We start from the raw sequence: 12181 nt of genomic DNA on the forward strand, positions 1-12181 counted from the left end.
ATTTCTTGCTAACTTCCATTTTGAAAATGGTGGTGGGATGGCATGTGCCATGTTGGAAATGAAAATCAGCAGGCAAAGGATGGTGTTCTGCCATATCCACAAGGCTGCCATATGGAAAGCAATCCATTGCCTGGGGCCAGGAAAGCCCTCTGCCCAGCCACCTGGCTCCAGTGCCTGAGACAAGAAAGACGACCCCCCCCCCTTCCCGCTTTAGGGAGTTAAGTCAGGAAATAGCCTTATTGCCTGACATTTTCTCAAAGCTTGACTCTTTAGGCCCTTTTAGGGTAAGTTTATTTTCAGTTCCATGATCTGAAATCTCACTGTATGGAAAGACCCATAAATAATTTTGCTTTAAACTTAACACATCTGTTTTGTATAGCAAAGATACTGCTATAACCAAATACGTTTTCAAAATGATACACATACCAATTTTCCTCATTGTCTGCTAGCACCAGTTATGACAGGCTTTAAAAAGCTGCCCCTCAGCCAAGCATCTCCTGAGACTCAGGGCCTGGACTCATTGGTTGATTTTTGTGATGGGCTAAAATGGATTTTGAATAACTTTGCTTCCTTTTTGCCTTGATCCAGGTGAATCCCATAAGAGACTAGAGGCTGAGAAGGATCCCATTAATAATCTGGAGACTGTTTACCAAGAGATGCTGGCCAAACCACATCCTGAAGAGGCTCAGCTTATGAGAGGTGAACCCTTTGCTTCCCCCTCATTGGACCCAGATGCATTAGTGGACACTAGTATCACAGCTAAGAACCTGTCAGTACTTCAGGATCAGGGAAACCAGGCAGCACAGGCTGAGGGGCCTAGCCTCCATGTGGTGAAAGCTATTGAATATGAGTCCCAGCAATGTCTTACGGGGCCCAAGAAGGTGACAGAACTAATGGAGTTTGTCCCAGAAGATGAGATCAAGAAAAATCGTCTGTCAGAGGAGGACATCCGCAAAATTCCTATGTTTGCTTCATACAGTCCTGGAGAGCCGAACAAGGTATAGGCCAAAGCAAGCTTGGCACACGTAGGCTGCTTTCCTTTTTTCTCTACTGAAACAGGACTGTAGATTAGACCTTGTAATGTGAAGGCAGAGTCATGAGATCATTGTGGCAACTGGGTTTGCCCTTCAGCTTGAGGAGTCTGAGAGATCACCTAGCCTAGCCTCCTGGTCCTGGATGAATTCTCCCCTTGATCATCCCCATGAATAGCCTTTGCAGACACCTGGCTGACTCAGGCCCTTTTCGTTCTTGCTCCTCACTTGGCCATCCTCGGCATTCTCAAGCATAATACTCTTGATGAGAATTGTCTCTCTGTCTCTCTCCAAGTTAGAAGCCAAGTTTAGGAAATAATAATGTCTAGTCACATGATAGGCAGTTAGCTTTAAAGTGCTAGGTAGAATTACTTTTACTAAAAACCATCCCAGCTAGTGGCCTTTGGGATGGCTCTGGACATAGTATTAACAAGAGCCATCTTGTGCTGCTTAGGTGTGTGGCCACTGGCTAGTGATACCTGATGTCTCTTATCTCTTCAGCATGGCCTTAACCAAGCTTCCTGAGGAGAGTAAAGGCTTGCTTCTTTAGGCAGCTGTGGTGCTATCCAAGGTAGCTGACAGCTTAGGCTATCAGCCAGTCAGCCACCAAGCCGTCGATATTCCAGGCACCTTGCTAGGTGCTGGGGATGCAGAGACAAAAGTGAAACGTCTCCTGCCCCCGAAGACTTGACCTTCTCTTAGAGGAGACAACACGTATACATATGAGTGGACACAAAATGAAGATAAAGTAGTTGGGGAGTGGGAGGGCATTAGGGCCTAAGGTGGGCGTGGGGGGTCAGGGAAGACCTCATGTGGGAGGTGCTGTTTGAAATGTGCTTTGTAGGACAAAAGATTCTGAGAGGCTGAGTTGAGGATACTATTATTAATCCATATTTATATCGGGCTGCAAGGTATACAAAACATAAGACTTTCTTCACAGTGACCCTATGAGGTATAGGTAATACAAGTGTTATTTCCATTTTACAGTTGAGGAAACTGAGGTTCACAGAATTTCAGAGTTGGAAGACACCTTAGATATGCCAGCCTGTTCCTGAAAAGGGGTGTCTTTATCATGTCCAATAGGTGAACATCTAGGCCCTCCCTGATTAAAGATATCCAATGGGGGGAAGGATTTCAGTACTTCAGAAGACCAGCTCAGTCTACCTTTGGATAGCTCTTATTATTTAGAAACTTTTCCTAACGGTGGATCTACATTTGTCCTTTTGCAACTTTTCCCCATTGTTCCTCATTCTGTCCTCTGGGGCCAGGCAGAGCAAGGCTAATCCCTTTTCTGTATGACAGGTCTTCAGATACTTAAAGCTGTCATGGTCTTGCTAAGTCATCTGTTCTCCAGGATAAACATCCCCATCCAAATGGCGTGAATTCATGGCCCTTGATAGTCCCGGTTGCTCTCCTCTGGATGCATCCCAGCTTATCGGGTCGGTAGATGTCCTTCCGAAAATGTGGTACCTTCCAGTTGTGGTCTGGGACAGAACAGAGTACTCTAGGACTATCGCCTCCTTATTCCTGGCAGCTTAAGGTCAAGGTAGCCTTTCGACCACCATATTGCATTTGTTGTCTCCTGTTGAGCTTGTAGTATGCGATCTAGTACCCTAGATCTTTTTAAAGAGAACTGCTTTCTAGCCAGGCCTCCTCCATTTAGTACTTGGGAAGTTGATCTTTTGAACCCATGTAAGTATAAGACTTTTCATTTATCTCTCTTAAATCTCTTCTATTTGGCTCAATGTTTTGTTCTAGCTTTCCAGACCTTATTGGATCCTGAGTGTTTGCTAAGCCTTTCAGCTTGGCGTCATCTGCAGATTCAGTAAGCATGCCATTTGGGCCTTTATCCATGGCATGGTTAAAAGGCACAAGGCCGACCACTGATTTCTGGGGCACTGCCTTGGAGATCTCCCTCAAAGTTAACATTAAACATGAATGAGTAGACCAGTCTTTGGATTCTGCCAATTCAGCCAGTTCCATGTCCATTTCATTGGATTTTCATCTAGCTCCCATCTCTACCAATGATATGGTTTTGTATTAATAGTATATGACCTAAATCGAATGGAAAGTTCTCTCTGAGCCCATCACCCCCAAAGGTACTCCCAAGCCCCTGGAGCATGTGCATTTGGGGGGGGGGGTCTAATTTCACAAATATGGACAACTCAGTGATTCTGGCAATCCTTGGGTATTCTGGAAGGAGTGTTGGAGGTGAGGGGTATTAACACAACATCTCTCAGTGACTTCATTTCTAAAATATTTTTGTTGTTAATACTTGTTTATGGGGGCTGCTAGGTGGCACAGTGAATAGAGCACTGGCCCTGGAGTCAGGAGGACCTGAGTTCAAATCTGGCCTCAGACACTTAACACAAAAGACTAGCTGTGTGACCTTGGGCAAGTCACTTAACTCCAATTGCCCTACCTTCCCCCCTCCAAGAAGCAAAAAAAAAAATTCTTATTTATGACTTGAAGGCTTTGTTTGGTACAGATCAAAGAAGTTAATCTCAATGTGGACCTTTCCTAGAGGGTAAGAACCTTGGTCCAGTTTCATTCACTCCTTTTTCCTAAAAAAAAAACAAAAACCCAAAACAAAAAACCAAGAGAATTATTTTGACTTAATGATATTTCATGCTGAGTACTTGAAAGCTCAGATCCCTTCATTCATCTCCAGAAACTAATTAATTCACAGGATTACATTCTTCCTTTAAGAGCTGACTACACTCAAGTCATTTCAGACAAGTGACTCCTGTTTTTAGCAGGGAACTAACTGGCTTAACTGATCTTGAAGTCAGGAAGGCCTAAGTTTGAATCCTGCCTTGGACATTTAGTCACTGTGTGATCTCAGGCCAGTCGCTTAACCTCTCAGTTTCCTCATCTGTAAAATGGGCGTAGCAATAGCACCTACCTCACAGGGTTGTTGTGAGGATCAAATGAGGTGTAAAAAATGTAAAGTGCTTAGTTGTGGTTCTTATTCTTAAAGACAAATCAAGGGAGTGCAACCTGCCGTACTTTCAGGAAGCTATGAATTCTTTCTTCTGCAGCGTGTTCAATTTTTTGTTTATGTGAAAATAGAGAACTACCATCATCTAGATGAAAATCCTTCATTATATTGGAAGTCAGTTTTTCGGTTACCCCAAAACTTTCAGTTTGTTTCAGCAAATGTATTAATCATGACTGTGCTCAGTGCAATGCAAAACAAAACACGTTTGCCTTCAAGGAGCTTTCCGTTCTCCTTAGGGAGATACAATATATATACAGATTAGGTAATGGCTACTAACAGGGTATGCATGGGATGGGGGGTGGGGAACAGCTGAAGGCTTGCTTTCTGTGGAAGGTGGGGGGTGGCCTCTACAGTGAACCTCTAAAGGGATGGAGGGATCCTAAGAAGCAGAGATGAGGAGGGAGTGTATTTTAGTAAAACCTTATGCAACGGTGTGAATTAGGTTCAATTTAATAAGCATTTCTTAATTGTGTACATTGTGTCAAATTCCATGCCAGGCACTGGAAATACAAAGACAAAAATTAAACACTCCCTGCCTTCCAAGAGCTTACAGTTTATTGGGTGAAAACAATACATACTTAGATGAGTAAATGCAAAATATAGCGATTTGGGGGAGGTTGGGGAGAGTAACAGGCAGAGGTCAACGGAAGGGTCTCATGCAGAAAGTAGCACTTGAGCATTCCAGGCACGAGGAACAGCCTGTGCAAGGGCATGGAGGTAGGAGATGGCTTGTCATTTATGGGCAGTAGGAGTAATGTGGAATCAGTGAAGAAATATGGGTCAGAGCCAGGTGGTTAAGGGCATTTTAAGTGCTCCAGTGAAGAACTTGTATTTTATCCTACAGGCAAAAGGAAGAAGCCACTGTAGCTTCTTGGTAAGGGGACTGACATGGTCAGGCATGTACTTTAGGAATACAGAGTCTGGTTTTTAAGGCAGTATGTGTAGAGCAAAAACTGTGGTCAGAATAATGGTTTTTGTTTGTTTGTTTTTTGGAGGGGGGAAGGCAAGGCGTTTGGGGTTAAGTGACTTGCCCAAGGTCACATTGCTAGTAAATGTGTCAAGTGTCTGAGGCTGAATTTGTATTCAGTTCCTCCTGATTTCAGGGCTGTTGCTCTATTCACTTGGACACCTAGCTGCCCTGAGAATAATTTTTAAATTCAAAATTTTAAATTTAAAATTTTTAAATTTAAATAAATAGTTTTTAAATCCCCTAAGTCATCCATAAAGTACAATAGAGGATCATTAAATACTTGGAGCTGCAAAGGGGCTAGGTCTCTTTAAAAAGGCAATCTTTATCAGTATATGGTTACCCTGAAAAAGCTTTTTTTTTGGAGGGGGAAGGTGGCAATTGGGGTTAAGTGACTTGCCCAAGGTCACACAGCTAGTTTTTTGTGTTAAGTGTCTGAGGCTTGATTTGAACTCAAGTCCTCCTGACTCCAGGGCCGGTGCTCTCTATTCATTGTGTCACCTAGCTGCCCCTATGCTGGAAAGGCTTTAATGTGGGTTGGAATTTTTCCTGCACCCAGCTAATCTGATGATGAGTAGCAGAGCAGTAACCAGACTTTTGCTCAAATACAAGAAAACAAAAAACAGGTAAAGACTTAGCTGGTAGGAAAAGTAAGGATTAGGGAACAGTGCTCTTAAAAATACTTTGTGCACATAATTGTGTTCATATCAAATCACACAACCCCAATTCTGTGTCTTCTTCCTATGGCAAGAGAAGACACATTGAAATTAAAGGAAGCACAGCAGGGACCTTTTACTTCACCAGAAAGACTGTTTCCTTCATCCTCACCAACCATGCAGAATGAAGAGCCTGTGGGGCTGATGAGGAGAGTCTAGAGTTGTTCTTGTGCTCTGAGTACCCCACAGCAGCAGAGGCCAACTGGAGGAAGAACAGATTCAGATCTTTCATCTCATAATCACTGCCAAGGTCAGGGGTGAGGGTGGGGTGAGACTAGCCTCATTGAGTGAAATAGGGAAAGGAATTGCTTGTGCTATTTAATTGACTTCTTTTCTTTGGATTTTGTCGAAGTTAGCTGCACATATGATGGGACTCCATTGGGATCCCCCTTAATAAAAGGATTTCTTCTGTAAAGTTTGGATTCAGTCAAAGGGCCACACTTGAGAACTTAGTGAGCCACAGGTTCCCTACCCTTGTCCTCACTAAAAATAAGGAATTTGGGAAGACGGAGAAAGTAGCAATGAAATTTATTTGGGACATATTAAGTTTGATCTGCTTTGGGGATAGATAGCCAGGTGGATATATCAGGCAAGCAGTGATGATATAGGTCTGGAGCTCAGAAGAGAGATGACAGCTGGATGTGTACATTTGGACATTGTATCCCCCAGCCCCTCTCTTGAACTATGAGTTCCTTAAGGGCAGATCCTGTTTTTTCCATTTTTTGAAAATCCCTGTAGCTTAACAGTGTGTCACATAGTAAGTGCTTAATAAATACACACATATATAAATACTTAATAAATACTTGGGAGTCATCTGCATAGAGGTGATAATTAAACCCCATGGGAGATGATGTATGTGGTCACCAAGACAGAAGAGAAGAAAGAATAGGACCAAACCCTGGTCTATACCTAGGGTTTGGGATTGGGACTTCTATGAAGATCATATAAAGGAGAGACTGAAAAGAATTAGGTAGGAGGAGAAATAGGAAAGAGCAGTTTCATGAAAACTCAGAAGAGAGAGAGATGGCAAGTAGTTTGGGGGGGAAGTTAGCAGGCTAGTTTAACAGAAACATAGTTTAAGCCTGTAATGGTTGGTAGGAGCCAGACTGGGGAGGTCTTTAAAATGGCAATTTATATTTTATCCTAGAGGTAATAATAATGAGCAATCAAAGGTGTTAGAGCAGGAGAATGGGACAGTCAGACCTGTGACTTAGAAATAGAAATTTCTAGGTGGTGCAGAAAATACTTTGGAGAGGGGAGAAACTGGAGGCAGAAACACCAATAGGGAGGCTTTACAATAGTCCAGGTGAGGAATGCCAGAGTAATGATTATGTAAGTGAAGAAAAGAGAGAAGACATGAGAGGTACTGTAAAGGAAGAATCAGCAAGACTTGGCAACTGATCAGGATCCAAGGTGGCGAGCTTGGATGCCCTCAACTAAAATGAGGGAAATTGGAGGAGGAATGGGTTTAGGGGAGACTCCTGAATTCCAGTTTGAAAATGTTAAGTTTGAGATATCCATTGGACATCCAGGTAGAGATGTCTAACAAGGCAACTGATAGTAATAGAAATGGAATTCAAGAGAGAGGTAAGGGCTGGATATACAGATTTGGAAGTCTTCTGCATAGAGATAGTACTTGAACCCATGGGAGTTGATGAGATGACCAAGAAAGGAGAGAGGAGGATCCAAGGGATGGAACTTCAGGGTATAGGCTACAGGAGATGAATGACGATCCAGTAAAGGGGCAGCTAGGTGGCACAGTGGATGGAATGCCAGGCCTGGAGTCAGGAATACTAATCTTAGTGAGTTCAGATTTGACAACGGATATTAGCTGTATGACTCTGGGCAAGTCACTTAACCCTGTTTGTCTCAGTTTCCTCATCTGTAAAATGAGCTGGAGAAGGGAATGACAGACCGTTCCAGTATCCCTGCCAAAAAAAAACCCAAATGTAGTTATGAAGAGTCAGAAACTATTGAAAAACAACCCAACAACAAAAGGAGTAGTCAAGACAGGAAGAAAGTATCCAGAAAGAACATGTGAGAATCAGAAGCTACAGTTATAATGGTGACTGAGAAACGACCATTTGATTTTGAAGTTGAAATCTTTGGTAACCTTGGAGAAGGCAGTTTCAGTAGAATGGTGGGGTCAGAAGCCAAGTTCCAAGAGTTTTAGAAATGAGTGGGTGCTGAAGAAGCGAGGCCACAGATGATTGTCATAGATGCTTAATCATTTTCAGGAGTTTGGCTGTGGAAGGGAGAAGAAATGCAGGACAGTTTGAGGAAATGACACGATATTTAAGGATCAAGGAGACCTACAGGCTGCAGAGAAAGAACCAGTGCATAAGGGGAGTCTGAATGGTCAATGAGGCATCTCTAGGAGAAGATGGGAGGGAATGAGTTCAAGAACACAAGAGGGAGTAAGCTTGCTAAGGAGAAGGGCCACCTCTTCCTTTAAGACTAGAGCAAAGGAAGAGAAAATGAGGGATTTCCTTGGTGTAGAAAAGGAGAGAAGACAGGAGGTGCCTTAGGCAGCAGCTTCTTACACTATGGGTCACCACCCAATATAGGATTTAGATTAGAAACAATCATTATGTTGGTTGGGGCCAAATAAAAAGGACTGTGACGCAGCTGTGAGGGTCCAGGTGAGATTAGATAATATACATTTGCGATGGTCTCTGTTGGCATGGTTATGTGACAGTTTCTTTTTTCTTTTTAACGTCTTTTAAAAATATCACTTCCCAGCAGAACCATCTTTTGTACAGTCAAGAAAACAAATCAGCTCATTGGTTGTGTCTGGAAATGTATGCCTGTAGTTCACCACCTCTGTCAAGACATGGGAGGCATATTTCACCATCAGTTCTCCCTTTACAACCTGTCATGTTATGTGACTCTCTCCAGCTACCCCCCAAGTAAGAATGGAGAAGAACCAGTCTCGATTTCCCAGCCTTTTAAGTCTTTTTGTAGCTGCTGCTCCATTTTCTATTAGGCTCTTCCTATCAAGTTGAGCCTGGAACATTAGGAAAGGTCTGGATAGTGCTTACTATAATGACTAAGTTACCTTGTACTTCCTTCATGTAATATTCCTATTGAACCTGAATTTGATTTAGGTACTGTATTTGAAGAACCTCAGTCCTCGGGTGACTGAGAAGGAACTTGTCTCCTTGTTTGCCCGGTTCCAGGAGAAAAAAGGACCCCCGATTCAATTCCGAGTGTTGACTGGCCGCATGAAGGGCCAGGCCTTCATCACCTTCCCCAGTAAGTAGCTTCACTAAGTTATCACTAAGATAACCACTAAATTAGAGCATTTTTTTTTTGGTTGCCAAAAGCTACCTCCCACCTCTTGCAAGGCAGAAAAAGTTTACTTGGAAAACCAATAGACTTTACTTCGACAAAACCCTTTTAACTGATCTTACAAATGTTTACATTTAAATAGTTGAATTTCAACACATAAAATGGCCACAACCACTACCCAGTTATCCCCTCTGAGTCTTCCTGTACCTTCCCTTTCTGTCCATTTACTCCCACATTGCATTTAGATTTAGATGTAGTCAGCCTGTGCCTATTTTGGCACTTTTTGCTTCACTCTGTTTACCTCCTAGCTCTCTCCAGATCTCTTTGAACAGTTTATGCAGCTATTTCCCCACTGTTCAACATTTTATTAATCCCAATTTTTGGCAGTAACGATGCTGCTATAAAAATCTTTGAATGTACAGTTTGTTTTTTCAAATGAGAGAATTCAGTCCAGGTATATTCTCTATATGGGTAAAGGAGTATGATTATTTTAGTGATTTTTACAGTTCACTGCCAGATTGCTCTCCAAAAAGATCTCACCATTTTGCAAAACCACCAGCTAAACACGAGTGGATTTTGTTTCTCAGTGTCCCTGCCAGCCATGACACAGTTTCTTTTGAACTTTTTGATGAGTGTGAAGTGATGCCTCAAAGTTCCTTTAACTTTCAAGTGATTTTTTTCCAAAGTAATTTTTGTTTCTCCAATTGAAAATTGTTTGTATTCTTTTTTATTTTCTTTTTCAACTTATTACTTACTTTTGATGTTCATTAAAAAAATATTTTTGATTTCTAAATTCCTTCCCTTCAACCCCCTCCTCCACTTATCGAGACTGCAAGTGATAGGATACCAATTGCACATGTGAAATCAGTTCATAGTCTTTGAATATTCATTCACTGAGGATTAGCTTTTGTTCTTTGATATTATTTTTATCAGTTCATAATAAATTCTAGAGGTTTACTTTGTCATCCTGGGCAAGTCACTTAATCTCTTTTTTTTTTTAAAGCAATCGGGGTTAAGTAACTTGATCAAGGTTACAAGGCCAGTTATTTCTGGGTGTGGTGCTGAGTATCTGAGCCCAGATTTGATCCAGGTCATCCCGACACTGGAGCCGGTGCTCTTACTTGCTGAGCCACCTGGCCGCCCCTATCACTTGATCTCTTAATGCCCCAGGCAACTCTTAGATTTGTTTGTCATAAAGCAGGTGCTGACTTGCATTGATAGAGGGACTTTCCTCACCTGGAAGTTCCCTATACCTAATGAAATCACACATCTAGTAGTACCTATCCCCCTTATATTTGCCATATTTTCTTTTGCATTGTTGAAATGTTTTACAGTCAGTTGCATCTACGTTGTTCCAGATAGCTTCCTCTATTTAGTTAGTAGAGAAAAACATACTTCCCCATCACAATTAAGGTTAATATATTACTTGATTTTCTTCCATCTTTTTAGTTTTAAGTGGCTGTAATTCAGTGTTATAGAGTTTGAGGTATGGATAGAATTTTGTTATTTTCCACATTGCCCTTTTCGTTTTTATACATCACTGTCACTTGTAATAAATAGCTTATATGTTGACTGACGGTATATGTAGCTTTTTGCCCCCATAGTCTACCACTTCTCTAGTAGAGAAGAGGAAAATATGCTTCATCGGAAATCACAATTGGTCATTACATTAATCTATTTCTTTCTTTATTTTATTTTTTTTGCTTTTTGGAGGGCAGTTGAGGTTAAGTGACTTGCCCAAGGTTACATGGCTAGTTTCTGTGTTAAGTGTCTGAGGCCGAACCCAGGTCCTCCTGACTCCAGGGCCGGTGCTCTATTCACTGCACCACCTCACCGCCCCTTACATTAATCTATTAACGTTGTTTTCCTTTATATTATTATGATCATTGTTTATATTGCTTTTTAGATATATTGTCTTCACATTGCATCAGTTCATGTAAGTTCCATTCTAGTTTCTCTGAATTCCTCCTATACATCATTTTTAGTTGTTCAATAATATTCCATCTTATTTATGTCATCATTTGTTCAGCCATTTCCTAGTAGATTGACACCCACTTTGTTTCCAGTTTTTTGCTACCACAGAAAGTGCTACTATGAATATTTTGGTATATATATGAAATTTTCCTATCTTTCCTTGTCTTCCTTGAGAAGTATATGCTAATTATGGCACTTGGGTCAAAGGGTATAAACAGTTTAGTCACTTTTCTCAAAGAATTCCAAACTATTTTCCAGAATAGAGATATCCCAATTTCTGACCATCTTCCCTTACTACATCAAAGAATCAATATTTTCCAAATTTATTATTTTGTATGTGTGTATATACATATATATCAAGCACTAATTTTTTAATACATATTTGGATTGATATCTGGGATCTGCATTCTATTCCATGGATCTGTTTTTGGCCCGTTTTGGGATGTTTTTGATGCTAACCACTTTATAATGTTTTAAAACCTGCAAGTACAAGTCTACCTTCAGCATATATTTTTTTTTCCAGAGTGCCCTTAGATATTTTAGCTCACTTTTTCTTATTAATTTTGTTGTTATTTTATCTAATTCCATAAAGACATTTTTTTGGTATCTTCATCTTCATGGGTATTACATTAAATTTGTCAATTAATTGAGACAGTATTGATATTTTTATTTTTTTCTTTTTGGAGGGAGTAAGGCAGGGCAATTGGGGTTAAGTGACTTGCTGAAAGTCACACAGCTAGTGTTGTGTCTGAGACTGGATTTGAACTCAGGTCTTCCTGACTTCAGGACCAGTGCTTTATTCACTGCGCCACCTAGCCGTCCTGGTATCGACATTTTTACTAAGTTAATCTGACCCCTCTGTAAACATAGAACACCCGTCCTGTTATTTAGGTTTTTTGTTTTTCAGTACAGTCTTCTCATTGCCTTCATAAAAGTCATGTGAATGTTGAGATTAATTAGTTACCAAGTTCTTAATTTTTGTTGTAAATTGGGTTTCTTTTTTATTTTTTTTTTAAATTTTTTGGGGGGGGTTCTTTTTTAATGATGTTTTCTTGACTTTTATTTTTAGTATATAAGGATACAAATTATCTTTGTGGATTTATTTTGTTTCCGGCTGACTGTTAACTCATTTATTGTCTCAGTTAATTTTTTGTTTGGATGGTTGGCTTTTCTAGATGCAGCATCATGTCTTTTGCAAATA

General features: G+C 40.9%; 1 protein-coding gene across 1 annotated transcript in view; it reads left to right on the forward strand.

Moving 5' to 3' along the window:
- The window catches only part of RBM41 (RNA binding motif protein 41), a 39228-nt gene that overhangs the window by 20884 nt on the left and 6163 nt on the right, over positions 1 to 12181 (forward strand). The window contains exons 5-6 of the mRNA XM_069100449.1: positions 589 to 998; positions 8823 to 8970. Coding sequence (XP_068956550.1) covers positions 589 to 998; positions 8823 to 8970 — 558 coding nt within the window. The remainder of the gene's footprint in view (positions 1 to 588; positions 999 to 8822; positions 8971 to 12181) is intronic.

This window comes from Petaurus breviceps, unplaced genomic scaffold (assembly GCF_028583685.1).
Source record: "Petaurus breviceps papuanus isolate PSGF00001 unplaced genomic scaffold, PetGlider_PUasm1.0 400, whole genome shotgun sequence".
Classification (NCBI taxonomy): domain Eukaryota; kingdom Metazoa; phylum Chordata; class Mammalia; order Diprotodontia; family Petauridae; genus Petaurus; species Petaurus breviceps.